This window comes from Mycteria americana, chromosome 7 (assembly GCF_035582795.1).
Source record: "Mycteria americana isolate JAX WOST 10 ecotype Jacksonville Zoo and Gardens chromosome 7, USCA_MyAme_1.0, whole genome shotgun sequence".
In the NCBI taxonomy this organism is placed as follows: Eukaryota; Metazoa; Chordata; class Aves; order Ciconiiformes; family Ciconiidae; genus Mycteria; species Mycteria americana.
The window spans coordinates 53,768,085-53,790,213 of record NC_134371.1 but is presented as its reverse complement, the minus strand read 5'-3'; the positions used below and the strand labels follow the sequence as shown (position 1 = coordinate 53,790,213).

General features: G+C 44.3%; 1 protein-coding gene across 1 annotated transcript; it reads right to left on the bottom strand.

Annotated features, from left to right (window-relative positions):
- Positions 1–761: 761 nt before the first annotated feature.
- LPAR3 (lysophosphatidic acid receptor 3) lies at positions 762–9,316 on the bottom strand. The gene is made up of 2 exons (XM_075509243.1): positions 8,581–9,316; positions 762–1,343 (listed from the first exon to the last, which is right to left on the bottom strand). The coding sequence occupies exons 1-2, from the start codon at positions 9,314–9,316 to the stop codon at positions 994–996; spliced, it is 1,086 nt and encodes a 361-aa protein (XP_075365358.1). The 3' UTR covers positions 762–993.
- Between the last annotated feature and the right edge of the window lie 12,813 nt (positions 9,317–22,129).

Genomic DNA, 22,129 nt, shown 5'->3' with positions numbered 1-22,129 from the left:
AATGCATACTGTACTCTTGTCGGGGTTTAGGTTGGTTTCAGGCTTTTTTCCTGTAAATTAATTTCCATTTTAAATAGCTTGATTGAACCTGTATATTTGTATATTTAAACTTCCCTTAAAAGTTCACCCTCTTAAAACAGAGTTTTGGACTTCATTTCCCTCAGTGGCATAGCGGTTGAAGAGGGGTGAGCACACCCATTTGATGTCATCTGGGGAAGTAAGAAATGAGCATAATGAACACAGCCACACTTCTGTTAATCCGCCCTCAAAGAGTGCCTGCACAACAGCAGCAGAGTGCAATGTATCTCCTTGCAGCATTCACCCCATAGGGAAGCAATAATGGCTTTTGCACTCGCTCTCAGATCCTGACAATCCACAGTCGGACATACTCACGCACACTGGTGCCTGGTCTGGGCTTCCCATCACAGCCAGGTTTCTGGCATAGCTTTAATAAACCATCAGACTAACTATTTTGAAAGCAAGGTAAGGAGGAGGAAGAGAGAGGGTAAGTATGAACTATTTCATGAACTTTGTAAACCAAGAAAGCAGGTCACAATTCTGTCCAACCAAGCCTACGATCCTCCTCAAGGTGCACAGAAACTGTTCAAAGCATAAATACTCAATGAATGCCAAGCCTGCACAGCGAGGCAGGTTTATTCTCCCTGTAGGAGCTGAAGGAGGGTCTCACTACATTGCTCACACTTTGCTTCCATGCACAAGAAGTCTCTGAGATGTATTTATTCCATTCATATGAAAAAAACAATTTCATGTACTTAAAAGAAAAAAAGGAGAAAGACAGCAGCACAGAAAGTTTTCTTCATTACAAAGTGTTTTTCCATCAGGCAATTATTTATAAGAACTTTTGTTAACACTGGAGTTTAGGCTCTGGAACAAAGTGGATATATTGTTTACTAGCTTTGCCAGTCAATCTTCTCTTACAAAACCTCTCCCTTCCCCCTCTCCTTTTCCAGCCAAGTCAGTTCCTTGAATAGCTCAGGAGTTTCCTTTGTCACCAAGATCTCCTTTTCCACAAATTGTCCCTTGAATAATGCCATCTTCAATGTAGTGCCCCGAGGTATCCGTGCTCCTGCAGAGAACTGTCGAGGGGATCCGCGATGAGCGTCTGTCCTGGCTCTTATCCTCAGAGGAGCAGCAAATCATCCTTTTCATGGTACCCCACATCTCATCATCTTTGTATGAATAAATTATTGGATTCATGACAGAGTTCAACAGGGCCAGGAGAAGAAACCACCTTTTAACATTCTGAATCCCACAGTGGGTGCAGTTCAGACCGTCGAGCAGTAAGACGACCAGGCCAGGGGTCCAGCAGACGACAAAGGCACCTAGAAATAAAGGAGACAAAAAAAAAAAAAAAAAGACTTCAAACTGTTAGGGGTTTGGGGTTTTTTTGCATCTTACAAGATTATTGGGTTCATCAAAATTCTACAAAATTCTACAAAAATGATGAAAGCAGGAGAAGACAAAATTCTAATGACAGTAGCAAAATTGTATCTACTACAGCTTCTCTGCCAAGCCCTGAGGACAAGGCAGGGCAGCTCTCAGAAGACTGGAGGGAGCAAGAATCCAGCTGCTGACAGCATCGGCTCAAACACCAGTGGGGAAAGGTCATCACAACAGTGATTTGTCCACACTGATAAATGAACAAGAGCTCTGGAACATTAACAAGCAGAGAGCTGGCGCTCTGAACACAAACTTCTTGTCTTCATCTCTCTTGTACGCGGGAGGAGAAGATACCAGGTGGCCCACTTCCACCACTAATGCAATATGATCCAAAGAAGAGACATGTCTCCTGTCACACTACAGCTGACTCTGCAGAGCTATGGGCACACTGCCCAATTCATAAAACAAGAGTCACATAATTTAAACACGTCCTGGCTGGAAACCCCACAGCTAGCGTAGGATGCACGCCGTTGTCTGCAACACACAGGCACTGCCGGCTCCCCGGCCGGAGCAGCAGCCCACCTCGCTCCACTGCTTCCTCCCGGGCTGTGCGTGCTGGGTACTTGAGACCCAGCAACTTGGACCCAGGAAACAAATTCAGTTGTAAATGAAAAGAGAGAAAGAAACAAATAGATGAGTTAGCAAGGATGAAGCAAACGATGTAGCAGTCAGGGCAAAGAAACGAAGCAAAGACCAGAATAAAAAGCAAAAAGAAAAAAGGACAAAAAGGATGAGGAAGTAAAAGTGTAGTGATAGGGGAAGGAGAAAACTCTGCAAGAGGCATTTCCCCAAAACATAGCAAGAAACCACAGGACAAGCCCAGGAGCAGCACGGTTCTCCTCGTGTTTCCGCTGCGAGGCAGGAATGACAACAGCCCCTGAGAGGAAGAAGTGAGACACAAGGTGATAATAAAAGCTGAAAGAGACAAAGTAGGACAACACACTCGTCTCCCACCAGCCCCTCAAAAAACAAGGAAAAAAAAATTAAAGAAAGGGGGAATAAGGGAGAAGAGATCTTAGAGCGAAGACAGCATGAAGAAAGCACCAAAACCACAGCTTAGAAGGAAGTTCAACATTGCGTTTGCATCTTTCCATGTTACTGCACATCCCCACCATAAAGGCAGGGGTGTGGGCAGGACTGCTGCGGAGGGGGACATCGCGACCAAACGCAGCCCTCGGCCATGAGCTTGGGAGGGGCCCTGAACTGCCCCATCTGCCCTCCTGCCTCCCCCGGCACCGCAGCCTGCCATCCCTCGCCTGGAGCCCAAGGAAGGAGTAGCCATATGCATGATAATACTAACTTAGCACAAGCCACAATTGCTGTCTGACATACAGAAATAGAAAATTACAACTCTGCACAACAGTCACAGTTTGAACAACGTACTGAGGAAATTCCAATCATTTATAACAGCAGAGTTTCCCCTTTTTTGGGCTTAGAAAAAATAATCAAACAAATAAGGATGATAGCAGCTACATGCTACAAAGCTCTCCAGGGGGTGTTGGTACCTGTTCAACAATTTTGGTAGGGAAAGCAAGTCCAGCTCATTTTTTCAAAGCCGCTGGTGTTCCCATATCTGAGCTGTGCAAGCAAGCAGCGAGAGGGCAGCCTGGCTCGCGGCAGGATGCAGGCAGCGCCGGTGGCAGGACGGGCTCGGCGTCCCCTCGGGCGTCCCCTCGGCTCTGCTGCGCACAGGGGCTGGCTTCAGCAGCACTGGATGACATACAGATTTCTGTATGTCAGCACTTCTCCCCGTTGAGGATTTTAATGGACACTGTGCCCACCTGATGGGCAGGCCATAATGGTATATAAAGTGAATTCATGTGATTTAGTAAGCATTAGGATTGCTGAAAAAAAATGCATCCAGGACAAGGTATCACGGATCTTGCTGCAAATCTATGCTCCTGGAGTCCAGACAAAATTCAACCAACTGATTTACTATGTTCCAGGCAATATGGGACAGAACAGAAAGGCAAGAGACAACCTCCTTCAGAAACTGCATTTTCTACTCTGCTGTACCAAGATTTTTGTGATGCTAAGTACTAATTTCATGGTGTTAGTTTTGAGATACTGGTTAACATCAGTAACATTCCTCCATTGCCCACTGGCATCAGGAGCTGCAAGCTGCTCCCACAACACTTGTTTTCTCTGGTCAGTCTCTATACTACACACTGGTTTGGCTCCAGCGTGCTGAGTAAGCAGTTGTGACACCAGCGCTCTCTTACAGTCTACAACGGAGAAAACACTGTACTGATTTTCTGCCCTGGGGTTCACCAGCAAATCCCATCTGTTTTAATAAGCACTAGAACCAGACCACCCAGACAACAATACTGTGTCTAGTTGAGTGTCTCAGTAAGTATTTGGACAGAGAGCTTTCGCTAGCCACCATGGGTCACTGGCAAAGTCGCCAACACACCAGCTCCATGCAGAAATTAAGATGGTAACAAACCCTCCTTACAACAAGCACTGAAAGCATTTTGACCGCTTGTACCACAAAGCATGCAAGGTCCAACCCTGCTTTCATGGAAGTCAGCAGGAGAAGAAACAGACCCCACAGCCACATTTAACAAAAGACACAGAAATCTCTCCTTCAAACAACACCCCAAGATTGCAGGCAGGATTAGTCTGTGAACTCCGAGGATACATCCCTGTCTACCTACAAAGGCAAAACCAGAAAGGGTTTCAGTGGCAAAAGTAAGGGAAGATAAGAGACATCTGCAGCCATCTCTCTGCACATTTCCCCCGCCCCCCCATGACTGAAGACAAGGACAAGGGGCAACGCAGTGACAGTGTCAAGAGTTACTGGCTAATGCTTTCATGGGGCTGTTCCTTTGACTCCATGAAAAACACATTTTGCTGTGTATGGAGACAACACGAGCGATTCACACCCTGCTCTTAGCACCACAGAGATGAAAGAGAGGCATGGCTCAGACTCACAGCCTTGCTCTGATTTTGCTATTTTTACCACAGAGCTTTCAGAGGGAACCATGGTTAGGCATAAATATATACCTTTGTCTTGGCCCTTTGGCAATTTTCTTGTTTGCAGACTTTTTATCCCGTAGGAACTCCTCTCCCTGACAAAGTGCCACACTCCAAAAAGAATTTAATTTCTGGGACTCTCTAAAATTCACAGAAGTGACATGAAATATAGCCTGGCTACAACATGGATCAGAAGAACAGCTCTGAGTCTTCCCACCGGATTATGGGAGATCAGGTGTCACCATGCCTCAAGGTTAGTTTGAGGATTTTCCATTACATTTAAACATGGATTTTCTTGTAGATTACATCATCTCTGCTTGAACATGAATTCCTGTGTACCTGGAAGCACTGCCAATGCTTTGGCAGCATCATGTCATAAAACTCTGCACATCAAAGCTGTTCCTGACCATGCCAACACTGAGAAAAAAAAAAAAAGAGTGCAGTAGCTTCCAGTTGCCTTTGCCACATGTGCGCCCGAGTTAAAACAGCAAGTTACCAATTAAACTATAAATTCACTGAAACTGAAAATCATCCACCCCAAAGCTGCTATTTCAGCAGGAATCTAACTGCCAAGTTCAGATGAGCTACCACATACACACCACCTGAAAATCACGTACCCGCACACCTGCAGCCACCCTTCTTCACAGCTACACTCACAGGCTTAGCTAGGACTATGCCACAAGGTCAGCCTAAGAGGATTTTAGCCCCTTTTGCTAGGTTTCACATCTTCCAGTTTCAACCAGATAACTTCCTACGGTTTAGCATGCCAAAGGGAAAGCCTTGTTCCTATCCTGTGATGGACCATTTTAGGGGTTATGGTAGAAAAAGATAGATGACAGGGACCCGAGTCCCAGCCTCTGGAAGCGGCCATCCAAGCCCAAAGGGTAGTGCAAAAAGCCACCTGCAGCTGTGATCAGCACAAATCCATGAAGTCGCACTGAAACCCAGACTCCCCCAGCTCTTAACTGTAGGACCACAGGAGGAGAACACCCAGAGACGACAGCGATGTTTTGCTGGAGGGGCAACCAGCCACCAAGCCCAGCCCCAGCCTCCCCAAGAAGGGAGGTGGAGGCCGACGGGAAGAGCAGCACGCCAGCAGCACCCAGCTACACGCAGCCTCCTTCCACGCAGCAGCGGGGCAGCAGGATTTTGTCCTGAACCTCCCATGAAACCAACAAAGCACATTAGCGAGAACTCTGGTTCTCATCGTGCTTCATCCAGCAAGAGGGCATCTTGGAATCGCTTGTAGGTAAGACCGTATCAGGTGTGTACTCCAAAGCATTTCCAGATGTTTTGGAACAATAAAATTACTATTAAAAATAACTGCTTTGGGCAAAATCCACATGCTGCATATAGCTGTAGGTTGTTGCATCAGTGGATGTAAGCAGAATTTTGGAAGAATCACTGTGGTCACTTGGTGACTCCTTTAGTAATTGGAAAGCCCAGAAAACATGCCATTCAGTTTCTAATACATTTTGCACAGTGTGCTTGAATGACTTGGCCAGGAATGCACATTTCAAACTGTTTTAAAAAATAAATTCTCATTCCTAGATATAAACATTTATAAAAAGCCTCTTAGAGTCAAAATTTGGAGAATTGATACGAAGGAACATGCCAAGATACACTTCCTCTGACACGGGAGTTTGGGGTAGATCTTGCACCCAGCAACACATGCACTAATTCGACTTCTTTGGAAGCAGGCTCTGTTTTAGTTTTGTTTCTGACTGACAAAGTAAATATACAAAATTATGATCTCTGAAGTAGCACTCAGGCTTTTTAAGTTAAATTTGCCTGGCCCAGCATACAATATCATTAAATGCTTTGCCCAAATTATAGTTTAATCTGGTGGCTGAAAAGCCATATTCTGCAAGAGAAAGCTAATGCTGATCTTTAAATCAACCCATAGTCCTAACCATGGGTTGGACTATGTGCAACCCATAAGGCCCCTCTCCCTAGTAAAAGAAAGAATAAGTTGAAAATGAAGTTTAAAGTGGGGTTTATTTCTGCACAGCAGCACGGCCATGGTGGGAACTGAAGACCCGCCACAGGCTAAAGCACCGTGAGGGATTAGCAAACGGCAGCCACCATCGCTGTCCTTCCAAATCCCACATCAGCCGGCCGGGTGTCCTCCCCGGCGCGCAGACCACGTCTCCGCTCTGACCTGCCAACGTGCACGGGTGGCACCGAGAGCTAACAGCGTTATTCCAACACTCACTCAGCACCCTCCAACTTTGCCTTATACAAAACCAAAGTGATACGAACTATATAAATATACATATAAATTAGACACGGCTATGCATGATAATTTATTGTTATGTGACTTCCCAGAAAGCAGCCTGCAGTTCTGCCTTCAATAGACATACTCAGAGAACTGCTTTTTAAAAGTGCTTTTCTTTTTGTCTCTTTCCAATGCAGCAGTTAATTACAGTCTACCCGACGCTTACGCATTAGGGCAGGATCATATTTGGAGCAATTCAGAGTTTTTCTGCAGGGATTTTCTCCTTCCAGGTGGATGGTTTAAGTTTCACTGCACGAGAGCTTCAGGCGGGGCAGAAGATCGAATCTTGCCCCTGCAAGTCAAGGAGGGGACAGGAACAACCACCACATTGTCTCTCTATAGGTGCCATAAAATCAAGGGAAAAAAAGGAAGGACAACCGAGGAGGCATTTAGAAGGGAAAGGCTCTGGCAGCGGACAAGCCAACTTCAGAAGACACAGGAGTGTAAGTGTATATGCTTACACACTTGTACTTGCTTGAACCATCAGTCCACTTTCTTTTCCAAGGTCAGGCACTGTGAAGTTTAACTGACTGCAGCTTCTAAAGCATTTTAAAACATCATTTGGTAGACAAAGGTGTTGTGTACTACAGCACTATTATTCCAGGGAAAAAAAAGGAGAAAGAGAACCAGATACCAGATTGTGCAAACAGCATCCATAGACTGCAAGGGGAAGAACGTGTCCTCAGCGTGAACTTCCTATTCATAGAGGTAGGAGTTGCCAGCAAAGTGACACTTTTCTCCCAGACCTCTAGTACTACCATGCTGCAGTATGACACAACTGTGTCCCAGGTATAGATGGACACCAGCTTTCCCAAAAGCTCCAGCTTTCTTGTGCTGGCTCATACTGCTCTGACAACTGTTCTGATGTTGTAAAGCCATATCTGTGGTTTGAGAGTCCCCCACCACTTGAGCCCAGCTTCACAAGTGTCCCAGTGTCCCCTCAGTTCCACCCGCAGCGAGCTGCATGAGCCACGCTCACCTGATGCCTGGCTTCCAGAAAACATCTCACTCAGATTCAAGTCTTCCTGGGGAAAATTGACTGCCACAGCTAGTATTGTGTTCCAGCGATCAATCATCCGCTCTGTGCATCTCTAATTTAATAAGCAGCTACATCCCAACTAGCTGATGAAGTGATCTGAGCTGCCCAAATATCAACAGTGTCTCTAGGGCAGAATCTAGGTCAAATCTCATGTTATGATCTAGAGATCCAAGGCCATACTGTATCATCATCTGAAAGTATTTTGCACTATGCAGCCTTCACAGAATGAAAGTGATTTCTCCCTTTGCAAAGCAAATCTCTGTCAAAGTCAGACCCACCAGGCATCCTCTCCTTTCGCCAGGGAAGGTGTGTTTCCAGGGGGAAGAAGTTAGTACGTTTAGGAAACAGCCAAGAGGAAGAAGTGCAAAGAAAACTATCCACATCCAGCCATAGGATTCATAGCCTTGTGCAGATATTAAAGAACATTATTTTGAAAATGTTCTACTAGGTAGTTGTGAATCTTCACAAGCCTTCCTCCAAAATGATTTTGTATTCCTTCTCACCCCCCCAAAAAAACCCTGCAGATAATTTGTGTTTTGTAACAAGCTGCCTACAAAATAGAGACACTTTTCTTCTACGTGTTGACCAGTCCCCTACTTCGCATTTCTGCAAGTGGTGCAACACTTATTTCACTATGTAACAGCAGACAGAAGTCTAAATGCCTCCAGCACTTAAAAGTTTGGTGAGGGTTTTTTTACTTTGTTTTTGTTTAGGGGGTTGGGGGTTTTTTGTTTTGTTAAAAAAAAAAACAAGCAAAACCAAACCAACACACAAACCCATTCTTTGGCACTGCCAGCCTCGCATACCATGGTTTGTAGTCTCTTACCTAAGAGAGTCATGACAGTCTTCATAAGCTTCACAGGGGTTCTCCTGCGGCTAATGGATCCACTAGTGTGTGATGACAAGACATTAGTTTTCCTCTGGACGTACATGTAGATTCTTATGTAAACCACCACCATAATGAAGAAGACGACTAGGTTTAAGACACTCCAGAACACCAGGTAACTTCTGCTGTAAATAGGCGCCAGGGATGAGCAGGCGGTAATGTCACAGAGGCAGTTCCAACCCAAGGTAGGAACAGCACCCATGAAAATAGCAATAGCCCAAATCGATATAATTAAAAAGGTGACTCTCTTCTTTGTGAGATTGCTGTGGATCTTCATCCGCATTATCGACATGTGCCGCTCAACAGCTATGACGAGGAGATTCACCAGGGAAGCTGTCAGGCTGGTGTCCAGAAGACCCTGACGCAAAAACCAGCGGTTAACAGTTAACGTCTTAGACACTGGGCCAGTGTTGAACATCAAGAAGACATAGGCAATTCCAGCAAAAAAGTCTGCAGCAGCTAAGTTGGCCAGGAGATAGTAAAAGGGAAAATGAAACCTCTTGTTCTTGACCACAGCTGCTATGACCAATGAATTTGAAATGAAAATGAAGAGGCAGAAAAATGTCCCAAAACACAGAACAACAATAAGCTTTGGCCCTGTCCACTCATCTACTGTGTCAGTGTTTGTCCTGTTATAGAAAAAGTCCATGCGCTTATCATAGTAGCATTCGTTCATCCTGGATTAAAGCCCCTGCATCCTGGGAAGGGTGGAAGGGAAAAAAGAAAGAAGGATTAAAAATGAACTATTGGGCCTTGCTTCAATCACCATACCTAACGGCTTTTTCCTGGGGCGGGGAAGGGGATGGGACAGGGACGTGAAAAGGTATATATTCAGAGGCCTTAAGTAAAAAGTCATATTGTACAGTTAATGCAGAAGAAGATATTCTGTCCACTGGAGGACTGCAGTGCATGACGCTTGGATGAATCAGGAATTTTTAAAAGACTTACCTGCTTACAAAACCCCAGCACAGTCCCTTTGCATTAGCAGTCATAGCGTACAGGCAACAAAACGGAAGTTAAGAAGTTAAAAGTGACTTTCTGGAGGTCACAGAGAAAATCTGAGCAACAGCCAAGCCATTCTTGCTGTGAAATCCCATGTTTGAGCCACAGCCCCATCATTATTTCCATTTCTCAATGTATCCAGTCAGGACAGGGAAGCATAAATCATAACTCTTCCATTTTACTGACTAAGCAATAAAAGGCCTATTACTGGAAAAATATTTTTTGGTTTTTCAATTATATATTAATAAATGTAAAAACATACGTATATAAGATGCTACAGGCATATATATTCTGAGCACATGCCTGTTATTTACTGCTACAGGGTTTAAGTAAATGTGCTGAAAAGGGAAAAATATATTCTACATATTTGACTACTCTAAAGCCAGGGATTATTTTATTGGGCTGTCAACCCAGAGACCTGCGAGCACCACACAGCCCAATTATCTTCAAACCCAAAACACAGCTCCCTACCCAGCCACAGGATAAAGCAAGCCCAGCAACAGCAGCAGTGCTGGGGGTTTTTTCTTTCCCCACTCAGCACTATTTTGGACACAGGGCTATTAAACACGATGGAAGCGGGAGTCTGTGTTCCAGATTACACCACACTTCAGCTACTCCGGTGAGGTCAATGTCAGCTGCCTTGGCAATGTTACTGCCTTTATTACGAACCAAACTGAACTCGAACTAATTTACACGGGCAGATCTGACAGCAGCTACTGATGGTGACCAGACCCCGCGCGGGGTCTCACCGCCTAGTAGGGAGAGTTTGTGTCGGACCATCGCTAGCCCTCACATTCGCTGCCAGTATCTGAATGAGGGTTTTAACAATGACTTCATTAATAGATATTGTATAGTTTTAGCAAAACCTAGGAACCCAACCATGGCACAAGATCCTAATCACGTTAGATGTTATACAGAGTGGCGAACCTGTGCCTGACTCTAAGGGCAGAGAGGAGGAAGTATCGGGATACAAAGCTGCGGGAGAGGCAGCAATGCTAACAGCTTTTGTAAGGCTCCTTGTGAGCCTCAGGCTGCCCCAAGTGCCAGAGTGATAGACCCAGTGGGGCTGAAAAGAAAAAAAGAACTAGAAGAAGTGGTTACAGGCAGAAAGATATAAAAAAGCATAAGCTTTTCACCTCTGCAGCTAAAATTGATCACAGATAAAGATCAGGTTCACTTAGTCTATTATTACCCTGTGGTTACTTAACAGTTATCTCTCATCTCTCCAGGGACTGGGAAGCAGATTAAGCAAACCCCAGCAGACTGGCTAGCAAGCCACATTTATATTAAAGGCTCCTTCTAAGTTTTAAGATAAAAAGGTTCATCTTCTGTCATTTAAGTTATACTACTTGTCTTATTTCTCTCATGCAGTATTTGTATTATCTAATTTTAAATCAACTTGCACTTGCACAAAATATTAATATTTTCAGCAAAGTGATTTTTTTTTTTTTTCAATATTTCATTTTTCTGAACTAGCTCCTTGGCCTTTTTTTCTTGGTTCCCACCCTACGTCTAGCAGTCAACATGAAAGCAGGCCACTTGACGCTGTTGTCCATTTTATTACCCTAAAGAACCTAGGCAGCCACTTCTTTTATAAAAGAATATATTACTTAAAGCATCAAATTCAAGTACATAGTCAGAACTAAGAACAATTAATTAAGGACAACAAGCAGAAGGAATCAAGTAAATCATCCCTTGTGCTGAAATATTACAGAGCATCCCTTCACCTAAAAATAAAAAAGCCTCAGCAACTCAGATCGACCATAAGGAGTCAACTGGAATTCAATGCCGACCGCTCCCTGTTCAGGGCAATATGGTAGAGGTGGGCAGTCAGTACATTCCCCATTCTCACCTAGGAAGTACTCAAAAGTTAAATTAAGTCTGTAAGTGACCAGAGGTCCCTGAGGAGCTGCAGACAACAGCTACTCAAGCAGCCGAGTGCTGGGAACCCTGCCCAGCCGAGATGGCTCTGCTCTTACCCACCAAGGCAGTGAAGGACCTGCTGAGCTTGACATGAAGCTTTTACAGAACAGGCCAAATGCCTGCAAATAGAAGCAGCATTTTGGGCAAGAATGGCAGGAAAAAAAAAAAAAAATCTGTGAAAATTATAGGGAAGGTTTTCTGAACATGTTGTATGTTACTGTGTAATCATCTCAACAGATGAATCTCTTTTACTTGCAGTGACAGGAGAGTAAAGAGATCTGCAGATACTTTTTGCATCTCATCTGGAGAACAAGCTTAAAGAAATCCAAAATACCAACGATGAACTTATTCTAAATACTTCAGCTTATTGAGATCCCATCGTCATTTGAAGTAGTACCCAAAAAAAAAAAAAAAAAAAAATCACACTACAAACACTCACTGTCACACAGTAGAGCTCAAATGACAAATGATTTTGAAGGAGATGTCTTGAGGTGTTGAGATAAGGCAGGAGGGAGTAGAAAAGCATCCAGCTGAGGTCTCAGGGCAGACTCTGGAGTCGTCCAAATGGAAGCTGCACAGCGGTAGCTGAACTAGAGCTAGTTTGCATCCCAGTCCTTCAGAGCAGAGATGTAGCGCTTGGCTGGCTGTACCAGCCTATGTACAAAAAGCACTTGTCACGCCAGGGCCCTTCCAGACAGTGGTTTATTTCACACCTTCATTTTAAGTCCTCCCAGCAGAACTAGCCTGGCCTCAGGGGAGCTGTGCAGCTGCGACAGAGCTATGCAGCAGTATCCTCAGTGGTCCTGCCCCAGTCCACACCAGGCACGAGAGATGGGTGATAGGATATCCCATATTTCCTGGCATGTCACAATTCAACACATTGCGGGACTTTATTCTCCAGGTCTTCTCTTCTGCAGCCAAACCAGAGATGTTTCTCTCACTCGGGGCAGGTTTAAACTTAAAAAGAAAAAAAAAAAAAACACCACACCCTTAAACATTACATATTTCAGATTAGTTTGTTAAGTACACACAAATTTGAAGATTCAGGCATAATATTGTTCGTCAAAGTTTTAAAAATAATAGAAACCAAAATAGTAGAAAAACAGCTAAACCGGTCAGCCCAGCCTTATAAAGACAGCAGAGAGTCTTCTAGAGTCTGCAGCAGAGCGGTCCCCAGTTCTGCTACTCGCTTCATGAAGGATCGCCTTCTTTTGCTTTGAGAGTGGCTCTCACAAGCTTGATACTTCTCAGTTTTTTATGGGAAAGGACAGCAAGCAATCTCCATTCACCTCTTCTATGCCACTTAGTATTTTATAGCCCTCTATACAGACCTCCAAAAGCTTGACAGCGGTAACCACATATTGCGTATTCTACAGATGGGTTGAGCTATTAGCTTGCCACAAGTCACTCACAAGCAAATACATCAACATTTTGCAAGTGCCAAAAGCATACCCTTGTCAAAAAGGTTCTTTTCCTTATTTCAATCTATTTAATTACTTCAGTTCAACCAATAGCAGCTATGAAGATCAGAAACTGAGGGACTGTGAAGTGTGTTTTCCTCTACCACTCTGACTAAACGTAAGCTTTGAGTGGGAGAAATCATCTGTTCCAAAAACCTCAAAGGATTTGGTTCAGTTAAACTGCCTTCAAATGCAAAAGCGCGCATTAAGAATTCTTCCCAATCCAGCAGATCTTGAGCTCTGTTTTCGTAAGCACAGCTTGTATATTTTAACTGATTTTAAATTCCTCTATGTTAGTGCAACTTGTAGCAAGTCAGAATATGTTCTTCACCATTCTTAACATAAAATTCAAGAATTTGCATGAGTATATAGGAATATATTATGCTAGCTACGTAAATAAAGAGTTAGTGAAATAAAATATCACCTAGAGAATGTTTTGGACAAAAGCTTCAGCTAGTTGCAAGCTAACATGCTTTAATAGTTCTTATTCAATTAGAATCTAGTTTGCTTCCAGAAAGTTACTGAAAATCTGTATATCTATAATGAAATTTATTATCAGTTATTTAAATCAAGGATTTTGCTGATTCAAACTGTGATTAAAATCACCTTTTAAGTGACTTTGATTCAAAATTAAATTCAGCCTGTAAATCAGCTCTAAGTTGAGTTACTCATTATTAACACAGACATTTCTGAAGGAAACCTCAAACAGTATTTTAATGAGAAGGTCATTACAAAATTTAGTCTGCAAGCCATAATGTGACTCATGGCACACCCCACTGGTTTTCTGCCTCTTTCCTGTCCATTAAAAACCAAGTTGTTTCAATATATTGGCCACAACCTTATTGAAGAGTTGGCGTTCGGGGGACTTTGATGGCTTCTGCCCGGCTCCTGTATAAATGCAACAGGGAGGGAGCGGACAAGCATGGGTTGGCACAGTGAGCTACTGTGAGAGGATTCAGGCCGAGTTTGCAGCTGGACTGAAAAGTCCATAGAGCAGGACTGAACCTATAGGAGGACTATAGCAGTGAAGTCCTGTAGCAGGACTGAAAGTTAGCTTGGGTGAGAGGCGAGGGAAGTTTGCCCAGGCAGAACCCCAGCCTGGTTTACTGCTGGTTTTCCTGAGCTGGCACAGGGATTTCTGTGCAGAAATTCAGGGCAGTTCAGCATCCAAAGTGATACACTCTGCAACAGAAGGAGAGACAGCAAAGCCGGTACAGTCCGGGCAGGTCCGTGGGACAGCACAGAGAGGCAAGCTGCACCCAGGCTCAGCCTGCAAAGCGGGCAGGCTGCCAGCCTATGCTGGAGCACTTCACCTCCCTGCCTCCCCTTGTCCAGTAGCAAAGACGAGGTATCTTACAGAGATCTGTATTTAATATTTTGAAACTTATTACAAAAGTTGCTCTTCAGAAAACAGAGTTTATCGCACTGGCTGATCACAGGCATTGGTGGCAGAGCAAGGAGGCAAGTCACTTGAAATACTCTTGAATAGTTCGCATTCAAACTGTTACTGCAGAGAAATATTAAGCAGCAGCAATTGCCCATCTGCACGTACTGCTTAGGCTTTTTAAACTTACCCTACCAGCAGCAGACGGCCCTTGACACAGCACCACGAAAGGAGTGTCTGGAGGCTTGCAGGCTACGCAGCCCCTGGCAAGGGTTCCCCACGGCAGTGCTCTTGCTCGCCTGCAGCCTGTGCCGCAGGCAGACAGGAACACCCTCTGTCCCTTCCTCTTCTTCTGGATAAACCACCGGTGCTGCTTTTATTTTCTTGTTACCGAAAAGCTCGCTCTCACCTCATTCCCAAGAGGAAGGCGCAGGCAGCAGAAGGAAGCGGGGACGCTGAGCAGCCAAGCTATACATACAAGTAGTACCAGTTCAGAAAGGGAATCGGTTCCTCGTTCCCCTCCACACCCTGCGTACATGTATGGCCACAGAGGAAAACACAGCCAAATGACTGCACAGTAACCCAAGAAACCCATTCAGGTTACCTCAGCATAGAAAGAAATACCAGTGCAGAAAAGGGTGTGTAACACAGCAGAGGCCAAAAATGTTAATATGTAACTGTAAGAAGGAGTTTTGCGAGTTAAGTACTCTGGTTCCCTTTTAATTGTCGTTAATAGTTAATTGATACTATAACAAAAATCAATTTAGAGAAACAAACTGAAAGGAAGCACATAAAGAACACAAAGTAATGCCCAAATACCTCAATCTAAACTAAAGCTTTTTTTATCTGGTACTATTAGAGGATGCAATGGAAGCCAACATTCGTTTAACAGGTTTCACAGAGACGAATTGTCTCAGAAGTAACTGTTTTACATTTTGTTTATTACGGAAATTCTGTGGGCACTGCCTGTACTTGGAACAGAATGCTAAGGAACTGAGAATATACTTTTTAAAAACAATTTTTTAAAATTTTAGCTTTACAAATTGGAAAAAAGTTATTATTAAAAAAGTACAAGGCTCAATAAGTAAGTTTTTAATCCAGAGAACTTATTTATTAGCAAGGGAATCTACTTCTGGTTGTGTTTGGCTATATTTTTTCTTTGTAACTTAAGTATCCCCAATTTCAGAAAATTGGCTGAACTCAAGTCAAGCACGCACAAGCAGCATTATCCCACTATCTTGGTCTTCAATGCCTTTTAGAATAAGGAGAGCCGAGTGCCACATCCATTTCCACTGCAAGCCTGCTTCATCTACATAATGTTAAGTACTTGATGGAAAGTACAGCAGTGCTCATACTTCCACCGTGGCTCTGGTCATTTCCAGTAATTTAATGGTCACTTCCATAGTCCATTTTAATGGCATCATCTTTTGGACTGAAAAGAGAAGGGAGTGGGGTGAAGGGAATCAAGGTGATTCTTTGGCAACTCTTACATATCAGTGGTGGAAACATCTAAGGTTTTATTATTTATCATATATCCTGCGTAAAATACCAAGGCTATATGGTACAAACAAAGGGTCTTAAGAAAAGTATTAAACCTACCAAAAACATAGAACCTCAAGACTAAATATTTAAGTTGCAGAGAGAGGAAGTAGTACCGCCAGCCACGGACCACAGCGCTCTGTACACACAGACTGATAAGAGGCTTAAAAATCACTGTAGGGGCACAGAAGTGTCACCCTGAGCATGGAGGCGACGAGTGCTGTTCCTCTGCGAGCCGCTGCAGACTGGCACGGGCAGTTGAACTGTGAAGCACAGAGATAGAGGGGCACCTACACCAAGGTATTACAAAGCTCAGCCTCCAGCTCCTGAAATCCCTTTAGTACAAAGCTGCTCTACTGCACTAAATTGCTTTTTAAAGCTCTGATCCACTGCAGAAAGTTGTTCGGGACAGATACTAAGTAACTCACTAGTTACCACAAGTTTAGACTTCAGACTTTGGTAATTTAAGACTTTCTGAAATTATGGTTTACTAAATCTATATATGGAGTTCAAACTAAAAACTTCACTGCAAAGCTTTCATTTAGTCTCCTAAGTGTGGTTCTGGAAGGAGCTGGCAGGTCATCCTATAATGAGGAAACAGACACAGCATTTAAAGTATTTAAAAGCCATTCAAACAGCCTGTACATTGTGAAACATGCCTAGAAGAAAATACCTGTTCTGCTTCTAAACTAAGTTTTCCATTTCTGCAGAACTTCCAGGTCTGCTCATCGATCGCTATCAGCTCCATTTTACAGTTCAACAAATCAGCTTTCTTTCACAAGACCTACAGAATGCGAATACAGACTATTTCAGCACAGTCACAACCAAGTGAACTTTTATTGTTTATTTTCAGCACATAGCTGATGAGGACCTGAATCACGCCACGGCTGATTAAAACAAGCCACCTGACTGTACCTGATCTGTTAAAAGATGCAGAGCCCTGGTTTGCAAGCAAACATTTCAGTGGAACTGGTAGAAATGGTGGGCTCCAAGAACTACATGCTAGAGACATGGAAGTGGACCTAATGGCTTAGAAGTAGAATCCAGGTATGTGACTCTTTAAGACTAATAACCAAAAGGAATATATTCTCTACGATGTCAAATCTTGCCCTTGAGAGATTTTATTTCATTATCTGATAGCATAAAGACTATGCTAGCAAATGTTCCAAAATGGTTAATGGTCACAGTAGCACAGGAGGATAAGGATACAGTCAATCCAACTCGTCTGAAACTATAGTCTGGCATTCTACAAAAAGCCAAACACATCTTTCAGCTTTACTTGCTGACAAGAGCTGCCGCTTCTTTACTGGTTGTGCAAATTTGTTTTGTTTTGTTTTAAATTTCTCTTCATTTTCAGTACACAGATGAACTTAGTGAAATCAGATTTTTCACCGTATAACTGGATTTGAGTTGTGCTTCCTGCTATACCTCTTAGAAGACCATAAGAACATGCAAGAAACCACATACTCTGCACAGCTTGAAGAACAAAGCTACAGCAATGCACCTTACCAATCGGTAACAAGAAACATCTTTTTCGAGATTCATGTTACAGAAGGGAGACCAGACCTACCTACACGACCTCTGGAAACACAAAAGTGCATTATTTTTCCTTAAGGAAAAAACTAATCAAAATATATAATGCAAAATAATATCATTGTATTTTCCAGTGTATTGCATAGATTAAGATGACACCTTACAAAAAACTTCATAAAAGAATCTGTGCCAACCCCCCACGCAGTATATACTTACAACCAGTGCCTCAGCGGGACACGACACACGCGCAAATCCAGAGGCGTGCAAACAAAGTCTCAAACGTGTAGGAACTCACACGTGTGCGTGTAGGAAGTACCTGTCTTTTTATCGAGGCATTGTGCACCGGCAGGCGTGGAGGCGTGCACGGGACGCGGGGCTGCAGCACCCCCGCCCGCAGGCAGGGCCAGCGCCGCCGCCGTCGCCGGGCAGCCCTCAAGGAGACCGAGCCCCACTCGCTTCCCGCGGACAGCAAGGGCCAGGAGCTCGCGAGGGGGACACCAGCGTAAGCGACAGAGAGTTTCATCAAGCCGCAGAAAGTTTTGCTCCGCCCGACGGCTAGGGAAACGCTTAATAAATCACGGAGTTCATTCAGTCCGTCTTCCCGCCGCCGGCCCCTCGGCCAAGGCGCCGCCGCCCCGGGACGCGCCCGCCCCACCGCCCCGGCCCCGCTGTGGGTGCCGGGGGTCTGCCCCGGCCCCCGCGGCCCCACTCACCGGCAGCCTCTGCAGCGCCGCGCCGCCGCCCGCAGCGGGCCCGCCCGCGCCGCCGCTCCCCGCCCCGCGCCGCCCGAACCCGCCCGGCGCTGCCCGGCCCCGGCGCCGCCCGGCCGCGCCTCGACCGCTCCGCGCCTGCCCCCGGCCCCGCTCTGCCCCTGCCCCCGGCCCCGCTGCCCCCCGGCCCGCGCTGGAGCGCACAGCAAAGCGGGTTTCGAGGCGCCTGCTTTCTCCCAGGTGCCAAGGCTTCGCTCCTCCGAGATGCGGGCAGAGCCGAGGCACACAAGCCAGACCTTCAAGCAAGCCAGAGCAGCGGGAGTCTGAAGGGTCGTGCTGCCTCAGAAGGTCCATCACCACTCACGGTTTCGGGAAACAAAAGCCAAACCCAAATAAAACAGCGATAACTTCCAGATCAGGTCAGCACAGACAAGTATATGTGCCGCTTCCTTCCAGCTGGTTGTTTTAAACATGATACAGAAAGCAAACAAGACCCACCTCACGCCCAACACGGCGACACAGAATCCTCGAGGTTCATGTCAGTTCCAGAGGGCAGGACCTAGCATACACAGCTTTGCCACGAAGGACAAGCCAAACTCAAACGTAAAAGGTGGTACAAGGTCAAATTTATCTGAGGGTCATGAGCAGATGGGTCTGTCCCATTGCTACCTACCTGAATCACTTGCTGAGGCCAGGCATATATCCAAGGTGTACAGAGCTACTCTGTTTAGAACTGGAGAACTGACAGAAGAAAATCTCAGCAGAAAGCCTCTGCTCCACTTCTCAGAAAGCCTACTAATGACTACAGCACAAAACCTAGACAGAGGGTTAAAGACTAGGTGGAGCCTTGCACGTGAACATTATATATGAAGTACCAGCCTCCACTCCAGCAGCTTCTTCCTGTTTTATCCATCAGTGGAAGGCCCCAAAGTAAGAGCCCAAACTCTTTTCCACCCTCTCCCCCTCACTTGAATGCACACCTTGAAGATGGCTCAGAAAACTTCCTTTTCCTCCTTCCTGCCTGTTTCTTTCCAATGCAACCTTCTCACTGCCTTTCCATCCATTTCTCTCCTCCTTTTGTTAAGTCCTACAAGCAATTAGAAAAAGCTTCTTATTCCCAGGGAACAAGACAACCAAAAGTAACAGATTATTTTCAGAACACTTTGCAACAGCTTATGCTCCAGTTCTCCTTCCATTACTGTGCATAACCTCCTTAGCAGCTGGAGTGGGACCATCTATCAGTCAGCAACTGTATTCAAATCTGTATTAATGCACAGAATTAAGAGTCAACTATGCCAGATTTCCTGTTAAGTTTAACCTCCATGGAACAGAGAGCCAACGAGAAGCTCCAGCAACTGGCTCTTATCTTTTTTCCAAGAGAGGAAAAAAAAACCCAACAAACACAAAACCCACAAAAAACCCCACCAAACCACAAAACAGATGGCAGAGACACAAATTGGTTTCTACAACACATTAGTGACCTGCTCTAATATGGTAGGACTGAAGCAGTAGTCTAGCTGGCAAGCAGCTCATATGATTTAAAAAAAAAAAAAAATCAATACTGGACAAGAAAGCTTTATGATTCCATTATAGTAATTAAGTCTCAAAATCAGTAAGAACTATAAGTATTTCCTACATTCCTTTGGTTGATACTACTTTCCGTCATTCCCCGAGGATTCTCTCACAAATATGTATTTATCTGATCAATGGCTTTGGCAGGTCACACTCAATGTCTGACTAAATTGGAAAGAAGCAGTTTGAGACAGCGCTTAGGGGCTCCTGCACCGTGGCTCACAGTGCAAGGGTACGGGATGTACCTCGCCTGCTTTAGGGGAGAGAGGCACTAGACTTCAGAAGGTGATGAGCCTGCTACACTGTTCATAAAACAGGACGTACTTCCACAACATGCTGTCCTACCTCAGACAGCACTGCAAAAAAAATTAGAGATAGAAGAAAAAAACCCAAGCCCAAGGACTTGCCCTGCGTCAGTCAGGTGTTGGCAGTTCATAGCCATCAGCAATAACATCTCACAAACACACGAGATGCAGAACTTGCACACTCAAGCAAGAGCCCTTGGAAGCACGTACTGCCCAACATATTTGTATGCCGTGTCAGGGCAACACAAACTGGAACACATTATATGACTAATTATCCACTAACATAGCATTAATTATCTGCTTTTTCTAGGTTTGCATCTCTAACCTGAGTCCCACAAGTACTGACAGAAGCTAGGTCAGTAAGGAAAATAAATTCATTTTCAGACATGCTTAATTTTACTCCTATTTACTAGGGAACCGCTTGATTTAGAGAGAGACATTCCAGAAAGCTACCAGTAAAATAGCAGCAAATATGGGAAACACCAGCATCTTACACATAACAAAGGTGAGATTGCACACTGTATGGGCCAAGAAACTCTGCTAGCAATCAGTTAATGCTGAGCACCTCTGCAGTTTGCAGAAGAGCACTTGGATTATCCAGGGCCCCAAAGCAGACACTAAAAGACTAACATTGACCCCAACAAGTTCTATACATGAAAAATTGATTCTTCTGTCCTGAGTGGAAGACAGTAATCCTCTGTTCTAGATCCAGTCTATTTTTCTGCTGTCCTTTGGGAAAGTATTTATTCACATTTAATTCAAGAATCAATTATTTTCTCTCTCATCCTTCATATCAAGTGTTCAGGCCAGTCCACACTATGACCAACCATTGCATCTTCACAGCTTGGAGGTGATTACTGCTGAGAACACCATGGCTGCGTTGGATTCTTCTAACACCTGCCCACTGCAGGCTTCATAGGAGCACTACTGAAGGTCTCAGTGAGATGGTACTGTGAACTTCTATCTTTGCTCAAGAACAGCAAACCAAGCTTTTATATCTAGGGCTGCAGGTAAATGTGTAGTTCCATTAACAAGACCTTTGGACAATGCTGTTAGCGAGCCCTTCCTTTTTTAACAGTTGAGGTTTTGTTCTCCTGACTGCCTGGCAGCATCAGAGCATGAATTTTCCAAGTTCTAGTTAGTTTCTCACCATCATTTTCCTACATTATAGTTATCTGCTATCAAAGACTCCTGGCCCCTGTGATACTCTTCTTCATGCCAGATTTCAAGGGGATGTAATGCAGTAGTTTGAGGAGTCTTCTCTAAGAGCAGCTTTCAATAAGTCAGGATCTTGTTCAAGTTTTACCAGCATCATCTCCTTCTTACTCCAAACTAAGCTGCCACCCACCTTACTCATACAAGGGCAGCACTTCAAATTGCCTTTGCAATTTGAAACACTAGCAAGACAGAACTTGCACAGAGTCCATCATTAATAGTTAAAGATACATATCAAGACCAAGTCCTAGCCAACATGCTCTTAAGTGAACATCATCTGCTACAGACAATTTTCTTTTAGGGAGCAGATAGCACCATTCAGACAAAGTGGAGCATCTAATATAATAGTTCACCCACCCCCAGGGGCAGTTAGTACCACTGAAAGTCTTTGGAAGCACTTGGTAACACCTATGCAGTACTATACTGGAAGTGCTTTAAAGCTACTGGAAGCGCTCTGTTCTCACTGAAAAAAAATTTATAAAGGTCGAAGGGAAAAAACCCCGTACTTTGGGATGGTCATCTGTAAAGACACCTAGACAATCAACTGAAGAAACCAACTGCCAGACTCAGCTGTTACATATTTTCCTCCACTTAAGATGTGCTTGAAACAGAAGTAATTAGGCAAGTCACTCCCTGGCATTGTTTTTGCCTGAATTTGTCCTCCAGGTTATGGCAACACAACAGTACAATACTAAAAAAAAAAAACCCACAATAATCTTTTCATCATCCATCACATGATGCTTGCTAGGGAAGTTTCCAACCATGCAAAAGAAGTATTTACCTATAGCTAAAGTAGTAAGTTTAAATGAAACACAGTACACATCAAGTATTGTGGATATAATAGAA

Excerpts from the sequence above, each read along its gene's own strand:
- LPAR3 (XM_075509243.1), bottom strand. The coding sequence starts at position 9,316 with ATGAACGAATGCTACTATGATAAGCGCATGGACTTTTTCTATAACAGG. Across the intron at positions 1,344-8,580 it reads GACTGTCATGACTCTCTTAG|GTGCCTTTGTCGTCTGCTGG; the intron begins GTAAGAGACTAC and ends CTTTATTTCTAG.